The sequence below is a fragment of the Thalassophryne amazonica genome, chromosome 2 (genome assembly GCF_902500255.1).
Source record: "Thalassophryne amazonica chromosome 2, fThaAma1.1, whole genome shotgun sequence".
Classification (NCBI taxonomy): domain Eukaryota; kingdom Metazoa; phylum Chordata; class Actinopteri; order Batrachoidiformes; family Batrachoididae; genus Thalassophryne; species Thalassophryne amazonica.
Window position 1 is genome coordinate 7,043,025 of NC_047104.1, and position 19,303 is coordinate 7,062,327.

General features: G+C 40.9%; 1 protein-coding gene across 2 annotated transcripts in view; it reads left to right on the top strand.

The window, feature by feature from the left end:
- The window catches only part of LOC117522080 (synaptosomal-associated protein 25-A-like), a 71,367-nt gene that overhangs the window by 27,414 nt on the left and 24,650 nt on the right, over positions 1–19,303 (top strand). For both annotated transcript variants that reach the window (XM_034183463.1, XM_034183455.1), the window contains exons 3-4: positions 509–550; positions 4,418–4,466. In XM_034183463.1, coding sequence (XP_034039354.1) covers positions 509–550; positions 4,418–4,466 — 91 coding nt within the window. The remainder of the gene's footprint in view (positions 1–508; positions 551–4,417; positions 4,467–19,303) is intronic.

Below are 19,303 nucleotides of genomic sequence, written 5' to 3' on the forward strand. Positions count from 1 at the left end.
CTCTCTCTGTCTCTCTGTTTCCGTCTCTGTCTCTCTCTCTGTCTCTCTCTCTCTCTCTCTCTCTCTCTCTGTCTCTCTGTTTCCGTCTCTGTCTCTGTCTCTCTCTCTCTCTCTCTCTCTGTCTCTCTGTTTCTGTCTCTGTCTCTCTCTCTCTCTGTCTCTGTTTCTGTCTGTCTCTCTCTCTGTTTCGGTCTCTCTCTCTCTCTCTCTCTCTCTCTCTGTCTGTCTCTGTTTCTGTCTGTCTCTCTCTCTGTTTCGGTCTCTCTCTCTCTCTCTGTCTGTCTCTCTGTCTCTCTCTCTGTTTCGGTCTCTCTCTCTCTGTCTGTCTCTGTTTCTCTCTGTCTCTCTCTCTGTTTCGGTCTCTCTCTCTCTGTCTGTCTCTGTTTCTCTCTGTCTCTCTCTCTGTTTCGGTCTCTCTCTCTCTCTCTCTCTCTCTCTCTGTCTGTCTGTCTGTCCCTCTCTGTTTTTGGCTTTCTCTCTGTCTGTCTATGTTTCTGTCTGTCTACAGTCTCTGGAGAGTACCCGGCGTATGTTGGCTCTGGTTGAGGAGGTGAGTCTTCTTCATTAACACAAGAGCATGAACATTTTCTCCCTTCTCAAAATCTTGAATGAATAATGGTGATAAATGCAAACTGAAGTAAAAACGGCTGATGGCATTTGTCTGAGTTGCACGACTGAGAACTGAAAATGTTCTTTAGTTTTCTTGTAGCTGATAAAAATCAGTTAAAGGCACAAACTGTTAGGATTTATGATCACATGTATTTTTCTGTGTCTGAACAGAAACAAGCTCTGTTTTAAGAATTATTTTATCCAGCGAGAAACAACAAACTCAAAACAGCAGATCCATGAAAACCTTTTTAAAAACATTTTGCAATTTTATGAATGACAAAGGTGACGCATCATGAATATTTCTGTAGGTTCATTTGTTTTAAACCCCCTGGGGTCCGAGAGCATTTTATGGACAATTCACTCGCCTGGCATAAATAATGTTTTATTATTACTGTTAAATATTCACCCTGCATCCCACAATCAAGTTTTATGTCTCTTTTTTTCAGGACAACCTGTACTTTCAGAATATATATGCTATAGTGGTGTTTTATAAGTGTAATAAAGGTTTACAATAGGAAATAAGAAAGGAAAAATATAAAGTGGAAAAATAATGTTCAAACACATTTATTCAAAACACACAGCAAACTATAATAAACAACTATTTTGACAATTTATAAAGGTAGTTTGGATTCTTGTACAAAAGAATGTACAAAATAAAGGTTCTAACAATAAACACAAATGCACATTTTGAACAATATATACAAAATGATCTATGCGTTTTGTTGATCTTCATGCCACATCTCAAAGCAATTTCTGTCTGCTATTACACAAAGGGCCACATCACAAACTTTGCACTTGTTCTTTTTGGAGTGTGTTCCTGCACTGAAAACAACCTCTCCTCACACTTTGAGGGCCCCTCCCCCTCCTTCCATTCATATGCGTAAACAGTGCTTTACACGTCAATAAGCGAAGTGCGCAACGCATCTGCGCATGCGTGGATCAAACAGGGGCAAAAATTCCAACTACCAAACTCACACCGCTCCCACTGAATTTCATATACAGTAGCATTAGCGGACTGTAAAAGTTAAGGCTTACAGGGATTGTTTCAAAGGCTTTAAGCCTTAAGCGTCACATACAGTAATGACAGGGGCGCATTGTGCTGTTTTCAAATACTCGAACGGAATTTATAAGCTTGAAAGTTGGCTGAAAACACACGATTGCAAAGCTCTGCCGCATCCACACAAAGATGGAAAGAAGAAATGTGGTTGTAAACCTCCGTTCATTCTACACAGTTTCCCCACAGAAAAGAAAGATCTAGACGGATATAAAAGATGGACTAAAATTGTATGTTTCTTGCACACATTTATTTTGTGAATATCCTGAAACTGTGCCGAATTATAATGTGGTTGATGGCGCCATTTTCGTGCATCAGCTTATGACTGTAATGTCGCGGCATGAATGATGTGGCACAGAATATTGTAATATTGACATGTTCTATAAACATGCATGCACATATTATTGTATGTCTGTCAACTTATCAAAACAAACATGAAACCAAAGAGGTTGTATTTGAGACCCACCTTCCTTGTAGTCATTATGAAGCCGGCGAAGTAGCGATTTCTCATACCTGCTTAGCAAATATTCTGCAATATCCACAGTTTCAGATGCTGAACTTCGTCTAACCATCCGTCAGTTGCCTTCAAGGGGTCAGAAATTTGTTTGTCTCCAACTATCCAGAAGGACTGGTCATTTTCGACAGCAGCTCTCTTTTCCTCCTTCGTCGGCACCAATGATAGTTTCTGTAACGATGTGGCATACGTAAAGGCAGCCAGCTGTTCTTTCAATTTCTGTCCACTGCTGTACGTAGTCCTGGTTGTAACAGGAAATCCGCAGAGCTTACAAAATCGCTTTAAATCATCAACTTTCCAGCAGTTGAAATGATCCAAATCATAGCACTCTTCGCTGCTTTCCATCGTCATAGCATGTGGGTTGGTAGCTGAAAAATTTAGCCTACCCATAATGCACCGTGCGGCCCGAGATGTGCACTTTGCTTATTGTTGGAGTGAGAGAGGCCTATTCAACAACATTCACAGACCAAGTAGTAAAGCATCTCTTCTACTGACACTCTTTGGTTCACCACGTGAGATTGTATGAGGCCCACTTACTCTGATCACTTCCATTCATATGCATAAAAGTGCTTTACGCATTGGCGCGAGAGAGGCTTATTCAAACAACATTCACGGGCCAAGTAGTAAAGCATCTCTTCTACTGACACTCTTTGATGCACCACGTGAGATTGCTCTGCCGTACGAGGGGATATGTGACGGTGAACCAATTCCTGATTGGACACTCACATTGCACACGTCACCACACAGCTTCTATGAGGACTACAAGCATGGTGGAGGGCTCGTTTGAAAGTCTGCGGAGTGTACTTTTCTGCAAAAAAAGACTAAGTTTCTATCTAATATTATTACAAAAGTTATGTATCATTAAATAAAAGTTGTATTCCGCTGTCGTATATGACGGGGATGACCCCAGAGGGAAATCACATTGCAAACCTTTAAAAGTTACATTAAAAAAATGGACAAAAACTTCAGTTGTTCAGTTTGATGCACAGCATCAAAGGTTTTCTGTTAAAACGGATCCAATAATACGGCTTAAAATTCATCACATTACTACACAGACACGCCCCCTGTGCAAAGGGAAAGGGGGCGTGGCCAGCAGCAGGTTACATTTAAAACAGAAACACACGCTGATCATTTCTCAGAGACCTTCAGTGTTTAGATTTTTAGAACACAAACACTGATGCCGTGTTCACAGTTTGGTGGTACATAAGCGTGGACGTCATCAACCCGGAAGTCAAACTAGCAGCATAATTGTCAGAATAAGAGCACGACGAACATCACAAAATAAAACATTCGGAAAATTCCCAGAAGTAACTCAACGTGCCAACAAGTCCAAGACTCATCTCACATTCATCCATGCAGAAAGAAGTGATACATGTGACATTAGAGCAGCTGGTGTGGTCACAGATCTCGTCTCCCATGATTCCATCAGGCATCTTCTGAACACAGGACAAGAAGACGTCTAATCTTTCTGTGTCTTTGTTGGAGCTGAAATGATGCCTCACAGGTTCTGGCACAGGCTTCATTTCCTCCCTCATCTCTCTTATCAGATCCTGTTTTATGAGCTTTCTGTCCCCAAACCTGCACCGAGTCACTGATGCAGATCGCTGACGGTTTGGGACATGCTTTGTTCTGAAAGAGCTGATGCACAACTTTAATATCTGTCAGAGAATTCTGCATGATACTATAAAAACACTCTCAGACAAACTGAACTTTTAACGAACAGCGCGATGTGCGTGCATGAACATAAAAACTGTGCATGAGTGAAACCATGCACGTGCAGGTGCATGGTTTCAGGTTCCTGCACATGTGGGATGAATCAGAATGTTTCATTCCTGGAATTCTGTCAACAAAATCTGTGGTGGCCAGTTAATTACAGCAGGCGCCATTTGGCGGACAAATTTGTGCCGATGATCTGGGTGCCTTCCTGCATCCAGATTTTTGTGCAATTCAAGACTTTTATTCACATCTTCTTTTTTCTTTCTTCGTTCCACCAAAATGCAGCATTTGTGTTTTCTGTTTAAACTAAGATGTTTGCTTGAAGATATCCAAGGTATCAGTGAGTTAATTGATTAATCACTTATCAAATCAAATGATGATTTTGACTCATGAATAAATTCACCAGTGAACCAAAACTTTCTGAATTCATCAGATGGAACCTCGATTGTCTCAGTTTTGTTGCCGTTCACTGATTGCCGCTTCCTGCCGTTTCCTCCTTCTTCCTGTGCCGTTCTGTGTTACAGAGTAAAGATGCTGGTATCAGGACTCTGGTCATGCTGGACGAGCAGGGAGGTGAGTCCGTCTTTACTCTAACTCCACCCTCCTGCTGTTGATTAATGGAGAATAATCTTCTCGCCGCTGCTTTGCCTCCTCACACGCCAGATTTTGCCACATGTATTTTCATAGTGCTCATTCTGACCAGACTGAGCTCAGAGGTCAGCCCAAGTTGATTAATTACTCTGTTTACAAGGGAGAAGATCCTTTTGATTAGCAAAAACAAATTCATTCACAATTTTTATCAGATGTTTCCACATTCTGTCCACATCTGTTCTGTTCCTCTTAATAAGAAAGAAGCAGGATTAGAAAAATGTTTTATAAAAACCTTTGGTGCAATTGTCCTGCTGGAATAAATACCAGCTGCCGTGTGTCACAGGATGTGCCTGCATCACTGCATTCATCGTACTACGGACCCCCAATGGGTCCTGGATGGCAACCACACAGACAGACAGCCAGTCCATTCCCACCTCTACAAAGTAACTACCTGCTGCAGCCAGGTGGAACGTGGGCATGTCCTTGGCCAGGTGGAACGTGGCCGTGTCCTTGGCCAGGTGAAATGTTGACATATCCTTGGCTTGGTGGAATGTGGGCGTGTCCTTGGCTAAGTGAAAAATGGACATGTCCTTGGCTTAGTGAAATATGGACATGTCCTTGGACATGTGAAATATGGACATGCCCTTGGACATGTGAAATGTGGACATATCCTTGGCGTGGTGAAATGTGGACAAGTCCTTGGTCATGTGAAATATGGACATGCCCATATTTCACATGTCATATTTCACAGCCAAAGACATGTCCATATTTCACCTGGCTGCAGCAGATAGGTGGTTACTTTAGAAATGTGGGGATGGACCCGCTTTCTGCCCGGGTGGTTGCCATCCATACAATACATGTTATTGTAGAAAAATTCATCTTGGACTCGATGTCGTGCACATAAATACCTTCACAATAACACAACCTACATGTAAAGAAGACACCACCAGCTGTGACACTCACAAGATTGCATTGCAGATTAAAAACATTTTTAAAATATTCAGGATCCAAGGCAGTTACACAATGGCTGTCCACATGTTTTTCAGCCTTATACAGTGGAGTAAAAAATTATTTAGTCAGTCCCTGATTGTGCAAGTTCTCCTACTTAGGAAGATGAGAGAGGTCTGTAATTTTCATCATAGGTACACTTCAACTATGACAGACAAAATGAGAAAAAAAAACAGGAAATCACACTGTTGGATTTTTAAAGAATTTGTAAATTATGGTGGAAAATACGTATTTGGTCACCCACAAACAAGCAAGATTTCTGGCTCTCACAGACCTGTAACTTCTTCTTTAAGAAGCTCTTCTGTCCTCCACCTGTTACCTGTATTAATGGCACCTGTTTGAACTTGTTATCTGTATAAAAGACACCTGTCCACAGGCTCAAACAGTCAGACTCCAAACTCAACCATGGCCAAGACCAAAGAGCTGTTGAAGGACACCAGGAAGAAAATTGTAGATGTGCACCAGGCTGGGAAGAGTGAATCTACAATAGTCAAGCAGGTTGGTGTGAATAAATCAACTGTGGGAGCAACTGTAAGAAAATGGAAGACATACAAGACCATTAGTCAGTCCCTTGATCTGGGGCTCTACACAAGATCTCATCCCGTGGGGTCAAAATGACCATGAGAACGGTGAACAAAAATCACAGCACTACATGGAGGGACCTGATGAATGACCTGCAGAGAGCTGGGACCAAAGTAACAGAGGCTACACACTACGCAGAGAGGGACTCAAAGCTTAAGCCAGTACATGTCCAGGCCCATCTGAAGTTTGCCAGAGAGCATATGGATGATCCAGAAGAGGATTGGGAGAATATCATGTGGTCAGATGAAGCCAAAATAGAACATTTTGATAAAAACTCAACTCGTTGTGAGGAAGAAGAATGCTGAGTTGCATTCCAAGAACACCATATCTACTGTGAAGCATGGGGGTGGAAACATCATGCTTTGGGGCTGTTTTTCTGCAAAGGGGACATGACGACTGATCTGTGTTAAGGGAAGAATGAACAGGGCCATGTATCATGAGATTTTAAGCCAAAACCTCCTTCCATTAGTGAGAGCATTGAAGATGCAACGTGGCTGGGTCTTCCAGCATGACAATGATCCCAAACACACCACTCGGGCAACGAAGGAGTGGCTCCGTAAAAAGCATTTCAAGGTCCTGGAGTGGCCGAGCCAGTCTCCAGACCTCAACCCCATAGAAAATTTATGAGGGAGTTGAAAGTCCGTGTTTCCCAGCGACAGCCCCAAAACATCACTGCTCTAGAGGAGATCTGCATGGAGGAATGGACCAAAATACCAGCTACAGTGTGTGCAAACCTGGTGAAGACTTACAGGAAATATTTGACCTCTGTGATTGCCAACAAAGATTATGTTACAAAGTACTGAGCTGAACTTTTGTTAATGACCAAATACTTATTTTCTACCATAATTTACAAATAAATTCTTTAAAAATCCTACAATGTGATTTCTTGGATTTTTTTTTTCTCATTTTGTCTCTCACAGTTGAAGTGTACCTATGTTGAAAATTACAGACAGTTACAGAGACATTCTGCTCAAATGAGGAATAGAGGCGAGAAAAGATGATGCTGGAGAAACGTCGACACCATCTGGAGATGGAACAGGAACCACCTGTGATGGAACACTGATGTTCAGCTGCCAATTGATTTGTGATGCTGTCCAAGATATTAGTCACATCTACTTGTGTCTGCATATTTATCAGGAAATCAGGAACCATTTATTATTTACTGTGGTGCAAATGTCAGTTCTTTGCTGATAAATGCAGAAGGGGTCCTCAAAGGTACCAAATGTTCACGTGCACGCTCCGTTTTACAGTTCCTCTGAGGTAGACCTTATATCTCTTTAAGTTCATGAAAACACTGACAGGCAGTCTTCAGCTATGGCAAAAAAGTCAGTCACACTCATTTATACAGACAAACCAGTGAAAAGCATCACTGCTAAAAACGTTACATCACAGCAGGAAGTACCACGGCTTAATGCCAAATCCAGGGGATCACTGTGTGTGTGTGTGTGTGTATATATAAACTACAATATTCTGCATTTTCTGCAATGAACTGTGGGGTACCTCAGGGTTCTGTTCTGGGTCCAATGTTAATTTCCCATTATGTATCTCCTCTTGGTGAGATTACTGTATATGTAGCTATGAAATTTCCACTGTTGCACTGACGACCTGCACATGTTCATGTCTGTTTTTGTCAATACCTCATATTACAAGTCTGGAAGTGAGTCTAGCTGCAGTGAAAAGTTGAATGTCCAATAATTTTCTGCTCTTGAGCTATCAGAAGGTCCTGCAAGACAGAGATCTTCATGATAAATTTGAGAATGTGGCTTAGTGACTGTGTGATTCAACAACGTGAAAGAATTTAAAATCTTGTATATTTTTGTCTCTTTATTTAATTGTCTTTTGACCTGTGTGTCAGAGAGGTGGCTCAGATGAAGGATTAGACTAATCATGGTTACACTGATTAATTCTTTTGTATCCTCTGGCATTATGTACTATATCATTTCCTCTTGACCACATAAGAGTTGTGGATGTCTGTAGATGATTCAAAGCACAGCTGATGGTTTCTCTCCGTGTTTCTCTGTGATGTCAAATGGAAAACCAGAGATGAGGACTCAGAACAAGTAGGAGAGTTAATATGACTGACAAAGGTGTTATGTGTCGGACGCAGCTCGGAGAACCGACCAGCGTTTGAAGGACCCAGTATGAAATAAGCAGAGCACGGTACAAAGGCTAACTGAATTTAATACATAACAGTGATAATACAGAAAGGTGCGGTCTGGCGTGGTGCGCTCCCAGCAGCGCTAACGGTCCGGAGCCAGAAGCTGTTTCGGACCCAAGGACCCCGCTGACACCCCCCAGGTGGCCGCAACAACCGAGTCTGTGAAAGAAGGAACCATTATGTGAGTCCACACTCTACACACAGAACACTTAAAGGTGTACAAACAGCAAACACTTCCTGGCTTGATTGCTGATCAGCTTCCAACCTGCAGGCATGGAACATCCAGTTCACAAAACTCCACCGCAGTGGAAGCTGATACATGACTAACAAACAGCTCAATACAATAAGGTGTGAGGGACACCACATTTACTGACTGTATAACTGTTAGTCACAAAATCTAACGTACCTCAGGAAGTGTGCTGACGAGCGTGAGACCTCACCCCCTCCTCTTTCACAGACTGTGCATCAAACCTGGACGTTTCTCAGCATCCGCTGCTGATGAGATGGCTCCCGAGACGACGATCTCACCCGTCTGGTCACAAGGTCGAGTCTCTGGCAAATACACACTGTGCACTCCAGTCTTAAATGCCAACATGTTCCAATCCATCCAGATGCACCTCAGCTGTGAGTCCTGACGAGTCGCAGGTGATCAGGGTGAGGTCCTGACAGCCTCAGCAACACAGCCACTCAGTCCCAAATGCACGCCACCTGGGAGGAAAACAAAAAGACAAACAAACCGGCAGCCAGGCCCCCCCAGCCATATAACAAAAGGTTTAAAAAATAAATAAATAAGTAAATAAAAACTGGCCTCAAGCCAGTTATCCGAGACTGAGTACAAGATGGCCACCAAAATAAGTTTTTTTTTTCCACTAAAACATCTTTAAACTACATATAAACAACTTCCTACTATGTATTTTAATAAGAGTCAATTGGCGGCCATTTTGAACGCCATTTTGAACTTTAAACCCATGAATGAATTTAGTTTAGGCTAGAATGAGTTTGCTGTGACCTGCAATGTTCTTCCCATTGAATCTCTGTGATATTTAAGTTGTTTATATGTTTAAAGGTCTTTTAGTGAAAAACCCCATTTCAGTGGCCATCTTGGATGTCATCTTGGATAACTAGCTTGAGGCCAATTTTTATTTTTGGGAACATCCTGATTGTGTTTTGGGGGTCATCTAAGGAACCTAAAAAAGTTGGTTTGGTTTAGTCCTGGGGGGGGGGGGGGTAGGGTGCAAAGTTAGTGGTCCCCTAGTATTACTCTCTACCGTCTCACTCTACTAGTGATTGGCATGTCTCAGAACACACACACACACACACACACAATACAGGTTGATTCAGTCAAGAACATTCAAATTACAACAATGTAATAATTCATCCTGTAAACAGCATTTTCTCACCAATAGCATATATCCTAAAATAACTCTCTTTTAATCTCCACTTATTCACCAATGAACTGTTTCACCCTGTTCAACTTAACCTAGAACTGTCTTTAACGCACCAGTATTTATTCTTGTCTCACTCTGTGTTGTTCAAAAACAACAAAATCAGATACTGAAATTTTCTCTTCCATATAAACGCTTATTTTGAAATGTAAGACGATCACTTATGTTCACTATATCATTACGCTCTTATTCTGAAAGACCCACTGGAAACTGTGTACTGTGTGACGTCAAGTTGGCGCTGCAATGCGCGGGCTTAATGGGGATTTTCACGTTTCCGGGTTTCTGATGCAGAAGTAAAAGTTAACTGTGCATCCAAACCTCTGGTCAGGTGGCAACAACAGCAAAAGCAGCTTCATGGTGTCGCTGCTCCGTGCCGCTCTCCAATTCCAATGAACAAACACAGCTGTGCCTCAGCTTTCACTCCTTCCCGAATGACAAAAGTTTCCAAAAGAACATGACAGTTGCTTTGCTCTGACTGTGGAGGAGCTGCTGTGTGAGGACGAAGTGAAGAACACGACAGCTTCAGCTGCGACGACACAACACGGCTACCGAGCCGCACCGCAGCCAGGTAGGCTTTATGGAGGGATATATATATATATATATATATATATATATATATATCCTTTATTTAACCAGGTATGTTGTAAAAGCCTTATTGAGATTAAAAATCTATTTTTCAAGAGTGACCTGCTCAAGAACGCAGCACAACAATATGAACACAGACATAAACTACACAAAAATGTACAAAAATATACAAAATGTAAATATATGTATATACAAATACACACATTTCAATGAATAAAATAAAAATCACAACATCCAGCCAGCATGGGATACAGGTACAGTGACTAAAATGTCGTCATAACGACGACATTTTAAACGCATGAGTACTCTGTACTTTTGTGAGTGTGTGGAGTTAATATAAATTAACACCAGATTAAGTTCAGATCTAGAATTTAATCAGCAAATCTTAATTTAACTGACGTCTTAGCATTTGACCAGCTTTCTTACTTCGACCACAGTGTGAAATTCTGCTCAATTAAAAGTAATTGGTTAATAGTAATAAGTAAAAACTAATTAAGTACTAATGAATAGTCAAATGAAGTAATAATAATAATAATAAATAGTAAAATCTGCTCAATTAAAAGTAATATTAACAGTAATAGTCTAACAATAGCAAGTAAAGGTAAATATTGAGCTATAGAAAGATTTGTCATTTTCATTATTTCCTCTGATCTCACACAGGTGCTCTGGATGCTGCAGACAGCATCTGGAGGCTGAAGTAAAGGAGCTGGTTATAAAGATTAAACCACCCTTCAAGATGACAGGTGGGCAGGACACAAAATCAGCATTTCAAATGAAAATTGCAACAAATGGTATTAAGGCTTTTAAAATGTGCAGACAATTGTTACTGAAATAATATAAATTAATTCATTTCACTCCAAACTACAGCACAGTTCAGCAAAGAAGATGCTCTGAAATCCCAAGCAATCGCCCAACGTTGAATCCTTGTGGAAGGAGCCTGAAGGAGAAGACTGAAGGAGAATCACATCTGGGAACGCGCCCTTCCTCTGACCTCGTCTGGGAACGCGCCCTTCCTCTGACCTCGTCTGGGAACACGCTCTTCCTCTGACCGTGTCTGGGAACGCGCCCTTCCTCTGACCTCGTCTGGGAACGCGCCCTTCCTCTGACCTCGTCTGGGAACGCGCCCTTCCTCTGACCTCGTCTGGGAACGCGCCCTTCCTCTGACCTCGTCTGGGAACGCGCCCTTCCTCTGACCTCGTCTGGGAACGCGCCCTTCCTCTGACCTCGTCTGGGAACGCGCCCTTCCTCTGACCTCGTCTGGGAACGCGCCCTTCCTCTGACCTCGTCTGGGAACGCGCTCTTCCTCTGACCTCGTCTGGGAACGCGCTCTTCCTCTGACCTCGTCTGGGAACGCGCCCTTCCTCTGACCTCGTCTGGGAACGCGCCCTTCCTCTGACCTCGTCTGGGAACGCGCCCTTCCTCTGACCTCGTCTGGGAACGCGCTCTTCCTCTGACCTCGACTGGGAACGCGCTCTTCCTCTGACCGTGTCTGGGAACGCGCTCTTCCTCTGACCGTGTCTGAGACACTCAACCAGCTGTGGGCCAACTGCTGCGTGATGACCGACTTCCAGGGACGACTTGATATGAAAGTTTATATTTCTGCTGAATAAAGCATCATTTTTTGTCTTCATTCAAATATTACAGTGTGAATTCACCCAGAGAATGAAACCTGTGTCCTTCTGCACAACAACTCTGTACATGAATCACACAGCTGTAGTGTGTATAGTTAGTATATTGGCCTAGTTCTGCTGCACTGTATATAGTTTGTTATATGTATATATTGAATATAAGAAGAGTCACTCATTTGAGATGTACAAATTTTATTTAACATTTGTTGAATGACACTAACATTTAGCAAACATTTAATAACTTGATAACACGTCACTGTTAACAGTAGCTAATGTAGTTCATTACAGAACAGGCTACACACAGGCTACAAAATAAGTCAACTCATTATTATTTGTAAAAAGCGGATAAACTGTTTAGGTTTAACGTTACCCTCGACTGCACACGTTATAATGTTAACAGTGTTTATATCGGAGCTGATGCTAAGATGACTAAACTACAAATGTTCATAGTTGAAGATGCTCAAAAATAAACTGTATCCTTAATCCAGTTTGGAGCGGGCTGTGGGAGAGTGTCTGTGTTAATCCGTACACATCTTGAAACTTCACTCTTGACAGATTCTGTACAGTTAACTATTTTAGCGGAAGTTAGCCTGTAGGTGCGTGAAAATCCCCTATAGATAGCATTTGTGCAGTTAGCCTTTGCTGATTCACACTCACACAAATCAAGCTTTAACCCTTTTAGAAGACAGCTTCATAGCTCGTTGTTACTCTTATTGGCGCCACGTCGCCACCCTGAGTTACCACTCGTTAATACAGGCTCACTCGTTTCAATTTAAAGTCGCGTTACAAACCACTATGCATCGCTTTCACAGTCCAAGGCTTATACATGTTATTTTATTAACTATTTTAATTATTTATTCTCATATTTCCTTCTGGTTATGATTTCTGAGCATCTTACCTGCAGAAATGGTGACAAAAAAAACTTATCAATCTTCACATCTGTGTTGCTTCACATCACTCGCACTCTGACGTCTCACTCTATTAGTGATTGGCGTCTGCTTTTTGATGCCTGAGATACACAGCTCCACCTATTGGCCGAGTACTGCAACTACATACAAATGTAGCCAGACCTGCTAGAAAATGAATTAAATCACAGAGAAAATACAAATACAGTCATTTTAACATGTTTTAAAATCCTTGGCTATTTTTTCATGAGTTCATTAGATATTTTAATTGAGTTTCTTTAATCAAGTCTTTGAAAACACTTTTGATGTCTCTGCAAACAGTCAGTGCCACATTATCAGTGGCAGTCTTATATGGCTGACTTGGTTTGGACCAGTGGTGGGCACAGTTCCGCTAATCCGCAAACCGCTAATTATCAAAGTTAATGTTTTCATTATTGGATTAGCTTTTCAGATAACTTTGAAAACCATCATCGGACTAATTATCTTCTGATAAGTTTTGGTCTGATAATTTTTAGACCGCTAACGTATTTTTGCAGATGTGGTAAGCAAAGCTGAATAGTTACAAACATCTATGAAATCTAAAATCAGTTAAGCACCTACCTGTTAAATGTTTTATAGTAGATGCACAGTTCTATCCTCTGTAAACAGAGAAGAGCTGGTTCTAGAAGAAACCGCTCTATCCTCTGCAGGCAAAGGAGAACTGGTCACAAAAAAGAAAAAAGGCTCATTTCTTTTGACCCCATACTGATATGCTGGCAATATCACCCAACATCCAGAGGCATACAGTTTTAAGTTATGGTTAAAATTTTAACCAAACTAATTTCAGACAAGTTATTTAAATTAATGTTACGTCTGAAGTTTTATGAAGTGAAAATATCAGATATATGTTTTAGTTTTAAAGTAATGCACTAATTTTGAAGGTTTTACTGTGGACATGCTGTGCCCAGGTGCATTATGGGTACCTCAGTACATTCACGACAGAAGAAATGCATTTGAGAGGCTCTGATCAGGCTCCACATGGACAGCAGCATTAAACTCTTTGTATATTATGCCTCTCATGAATATATTCTCTGGGTGTATAGACGTTGTTATTGTGTTCGTTTTATGTAAAAATGCCAGAAGCAGCTCAGGTTGCTCATCCATTATTTTCAATTGGAATCACTGCAGTCGATTCCTGTTTGCTATTGGAGTCCTGCTTATGTCCAACACTGTCTGTCATGTTTGTTCCAGAGCAATATATATATGATGTCTGAAATTCAGTTTGCGTTTATTAAATTCCATGCATCTTAAACGTAGCAGACACAGATTACCTGGAATTTTGTTTTGGCAAGTTCTCATGGTCTCTACTTCCATCTACTGGCCAGAAGTGTTCATGGCAGTATTCGCCCTAGTACTGTGCATCCAGTAGTTGGCAGTGTTCTATTTATTTTGACACCGGTTATATCAGATGGTTATCTAATTACAACTTGGCTTTTTTTTTTTTTTTTTTGAAAATGCCTTTTTTTACAAATAAAAATGGCATATTTTACAAAAGCACATTTATCTGTAAACACCAACACACGACACACCTCACATTAACGTGTTGGGTTACATAGAATGAATGAGTCAACCAATCAGTGTTAGCGGAGGCACATTTTACCCATAATCCTTTACCATCTGTCTGTGTTTGTTGCAAAACTTCAGAATTAGTGCATTATTCAACATTAAAAGATATATGTTATATTTTAACTTTGTACAAATGATAGAATTGACATTAATGGAGTTATTCTATCTGTATTAATTTTATTTATAAACCAAACCATAAGTCAGCACTGCTTTATTTTCCAAGACCTCCGCCTCACGGCAATGCTGTTATTGAGTAAAGAGTTGAGGTTTGCTGCTCCTCTCAAATGCTTCGCTGCTGGAAACAATGTAATAAACAGGACGCACAAAGACAGAAGTGATTGTTTGGGTCTGTGGTCACCTTTGATGCTACCATAAGAGATTGTGGTGTTAAAACTCAAAATCAGCTTGTTAGTAGTTGCAAGTGTACCAGAGACTAGAGGTGGGCGATACCGGGAATTTTGGTATTGATCCAATACCAGGTAAATACAGGCCCAGTATCGCCGATATCGAAACCGATACTCATACTTTTTCATATTTAAGCTTCATAGATCCAAAGGATCCAAAAGACCTAGGATAGAATTTCGCCAAACGTTGTACATGACAACAAAATACTTTATTATCACAATCAACATTTTTGTTTAAAAAATATCACTCAACACAATGTAAAACAAAATCTCCTGAGGTAGAGGGCTGACAAACCACAATACAAGGGTGCGCTGCTCCGTGTTGTGTGACACAGCGCAGCGCTGCTCTTACAGACAGAGAGTAGACTTTGATGAATCTGTGTGCACAGCACTCAGTGCGTGCAGGAGAGAAAAAAAGCTTGATTATCGATCTTTTTACACGAGGATTGTTCAATATCGATACCAGCGTTGGTATCGATATTATCGATATTAGGATCGATCCGCCCACCTCTACCAGAGACAATACTGAAAGTTATCAGTTATCTGTAGCTTCCGTTAAATTTTTGGGTGGTTTATTGGTTTAGCTTTATAAAAGATAACTTTTCAGTTAGCTGATTATCTGTTATTGAAGCTAATTTTTTGGTTAGCTGTGCCCACCACTGGTTTGGACACATGCCGGTGCTTGGTCCTAGGGGGCGTGGCCCCGTGTATCCTGCAGAATCAGAATGCTTTGTTATCATCAAACGCCAAGCGACGAATTTTAACTGGACGTACAGGTTAAAAGATTGACCCAACATCTGACACGAGGTTAAGAAACAGACAGCAGGTCATGGAGCATTTTCAGTTTGTACACCAACCTTGTGGAGTAGATCACCACATGGATTTTGGTCATCCACTTCAGAACTTTTCTATACTCTGTGATAGTCAGCAATTTTTAAACAGAGCTTAATATTCACTCACTCATTCATTCATTCATTTTCCCTAGCCATGTCCTGTAACTCTTCCCAGGGGATCCTGAGGCATTCCCAAGCCACCTGGGAATGTCTCAGGATCCCCAGGTATCCTAATATTTTAACGTAATTTTTCATGTATTTTTTTTTCTGTTTTTAATCATTATTTTGATATAGTTGGTGTTTTAATGTCTTTTTATTGTATTTAATTTTGTGTAGCACTTTTTTGTATATTTCATTTGAAAGTGCTTTATTTATTGATTTATTTATTTAATTATAATATCAGGCACTGCTGGAAAGACAATATCAGGTGCATTCAAAAGTATCCAACCTTTGCCCACAAAAAAAGATAATAAAATAAAATAAAAAATAAATACAATTACTCTTCTGTTCCAGGTGCTAATGTATAAATTATAATATTGTTCATGTTCATTCGGGTTTTGAATGTGTGGATTTTTGTCCTCATCAAAGAAAATATGTGAAAAATGAGTTTAACATCTTTAACAAAGCAACAAAGATCAGGTTTTTCCTTAGTGGATAAATTTGGAATATTTACTGTGACACTACTGGGATTGGCTCCAGCCCCCCGCCCCCCCACCCCCCAACCCTTAATGGGAATAACCGGGTTCTGAAAACAAGTGGATGGATATTTAGGGACTTTGATTTACGGAGGCCACAGAAAAGGAAATTCTACAGTAATAAAGTCCATGTGTCTTGTCACATCGTGTTGGGCCATAAAACACCAGATAATGGGTCTCTTGTGGCCTGTGGGGCATCAGTTAGTAACCCCACTTTTTCATTTATTTAAATCCGACTGGTCGTCTGTGAGTCACGTACAGGTTATTTTTATCCTGTGCGGATTGGCTCAAATTCCATCCCTCGTTTCTCTCCATCGTTCCCTCTGAATCCTCCTGTCTGTCCTCTTTCCTCCCGAGAACCGGCTTCCACAGCATCCTGCTCCAGCCGGCGATTGATTCACACTTTTAAATTAGCTCCCTGCCTCTCAGCAACTGTCTCATCCTCTATCTGTCTCCCACTCCTGCAATCTTCTTCATTTTTTCTCCTTTTTCTATTTTAGCATCAGCTCCTCCTTTTGTTCTCTCTCGATCTTTGATGCTTTTCATCTACTTTACTTATAGATGATGTTGGCTGTAATGACCATCAAGTTCTTCCACTCCAGCTGTCTTTATCATTACTGCAAAGTTCAAGATAGTTTTATGTCCTGGATGAAAGAAATGTTGATGCAGAGTTTGAAATAGTGGATGTGGTGACTCGTGCCACCAGCACACGCTTTCAAATCTGACCCCACCTGGATTCAAAGGGATGCGTGGTGCCAGAAAGACTTGGACCTTCATTCTCCTGCAGAGATGTCAGAATCACCAAACACCTTCCAGGTGTGTCTCTGGATCTCATAGCCCAAGGACCCAAGGTGGAAGTGGTGGTCTAATGGTTAAGGAATTGGGCTTGAGACCAGATCCCCGGTTCAAATCCCTACCTGACTGGAAAATCACTAAGAGCCCTTGGGCAAGGTCTGTAATCCCCTATTGCTCCCGGTGTGTAGTGAGCACCTTGTCTGGCAGCACCCTCACATCATGGTGAATGTGAGGCATTATTTGGTGCTTTGAGCGTCTGACATAGATGGAAAAGCAATATATAAATACAGTCCATTTACCATTTTACGGCCTGCCCACTGCTGTAGGAAAGCGTCATTATCCCTCACAGCATACAGCGGTCCAGCCGTGAAGCAGACGTCTTGAAAAGGAAACCAAAATACTACGGATAGTTTAAGTCTGTCATTTGTACAAAGTGAAAATATAACATTCTGAAGTTTTAAATATTGACACACACAGATCCCAAACTGCATTATGGGTAGCCTGAGCCTCAATTTCAATTCAATTTATTCACTTTATATAGCACCAAATCACAACTGAGTCGCCTCAATGCGCTTCACACAAAAACAATTTAGAAAACAAAATAAAATGAATTAAAAGACTGAAAACCATAGTAAAAGAGTAAAAAAGTAAAAAGCATAGCAACATAATATGCCAGTATGTAATATGCCATCCAGTAGATTGGTCAAATGCATAGAACACTGCCATCATTTACACTGGATGGCAGTGTAAATGATGCCTAACTATATCACAACTTAAACAGAATTTTCAGTTTTCAGTTTTGCAAATGGCTTTTTTTAACAAATGAAAAAATGGCATATTTTATAAATACACATTTATTTGTAAAAACCAACATGTTGAGTTTTGTGTTGGTTAAATGAATCAACAAATCAGTAATCACAGGCTCAGTTTACCCATAATGCAGTTTGGCATCTATGGGTTAATGATCAAAATTTCAGAATTAGTGCATTATTTTAAAATTAAAATATATTTGTTAGATTTTCACTTTGTACAAATGACAAAGTTGACATTAATGTCATTAAACTATCCGGATTAATTTGGTTTATAAATCAAAACCATAAGTCAAACCTGCTTTCCTCTTGAGGACTTCATCCTCACAGCTGGATCACTGTATGCTTTAAAGGGTAATGATTTTGTTGTTGTTGTTGTTGTTGTAGTAGTAGCCAGGCTCCTTCTACTGGGGTAGAGTTGAGCTCAGGTCCTCTTAGCTGCCTCACTTCTGCAAAATACATTGCAGACAGGAGCGAACAGGGTTTATAAATGTTTTTCACTGTTACTAAATATTTAAAAATAAAAAAATGTTAGCGGTGTACAGTAAAAGGTATCGGAAGCTAATTGGTCTGCTGATGGTTTTTGAACTTAGCTGAAAAGCTGATCCGCTAACCAAAAAGTTAGTTTTGATAATTAGTGGATTAGCGGAACTATGCCCACCACTGGTGCTGTCTGTCTTGCTGTATGGTTGTGAGATTTGGACACTAACCAGTAATCTAATGTGACAGCTGGATGTTTTTGGTACTAGGTCTCTTTGGAGGATCCTTGGGTACTTCTGGAATGACTTTGTGTCAAACGAGCAGTTACTTCAGGAGACTAAGATGAGGGGGATTGAGAATGTGAAGGAGTGTCGGGTTTGACACTCTGGCCATGTGGCATGTTACTCTGAGCACCATCCAACATGCAGGTGTCTGAGTGCTGAGGACTCCAGTAGCTGAAAAAGGCAAAGGGAACATCCATGTTTCACTTGGCTGCAAGAGATAGTTATTTTAGAAATGTGGGAATGGGTTGGTTCTCTGCCTGTCTGCATGGATAGTTGCCATCTAGGACCCAGGACAGCTCCATAGTGTCGTGGATTTGGCAAGGTGCAGCACCAGCGCGTACTCCCAGACTTGATTTGTACTGGGGAGGCTAGAGGAAGGTTCCTTTTGAGAATGGCGGTCAATCCGCCAAGTATCACTTGTAAAATGCTATTGCTTTATGACACTAATAGATCTTTAAATCTCCACCCGTCCTTAGCTATAGAAATAATGTCTAGACTTCACTGTCATCTCTACTATAACCCTGTGCATCAACTAAACATACGAGTGAGGGTGTACGCCACGCTTTGTGTTGCTTTTGTGTAATTTTAAGTGATGAAATAAAC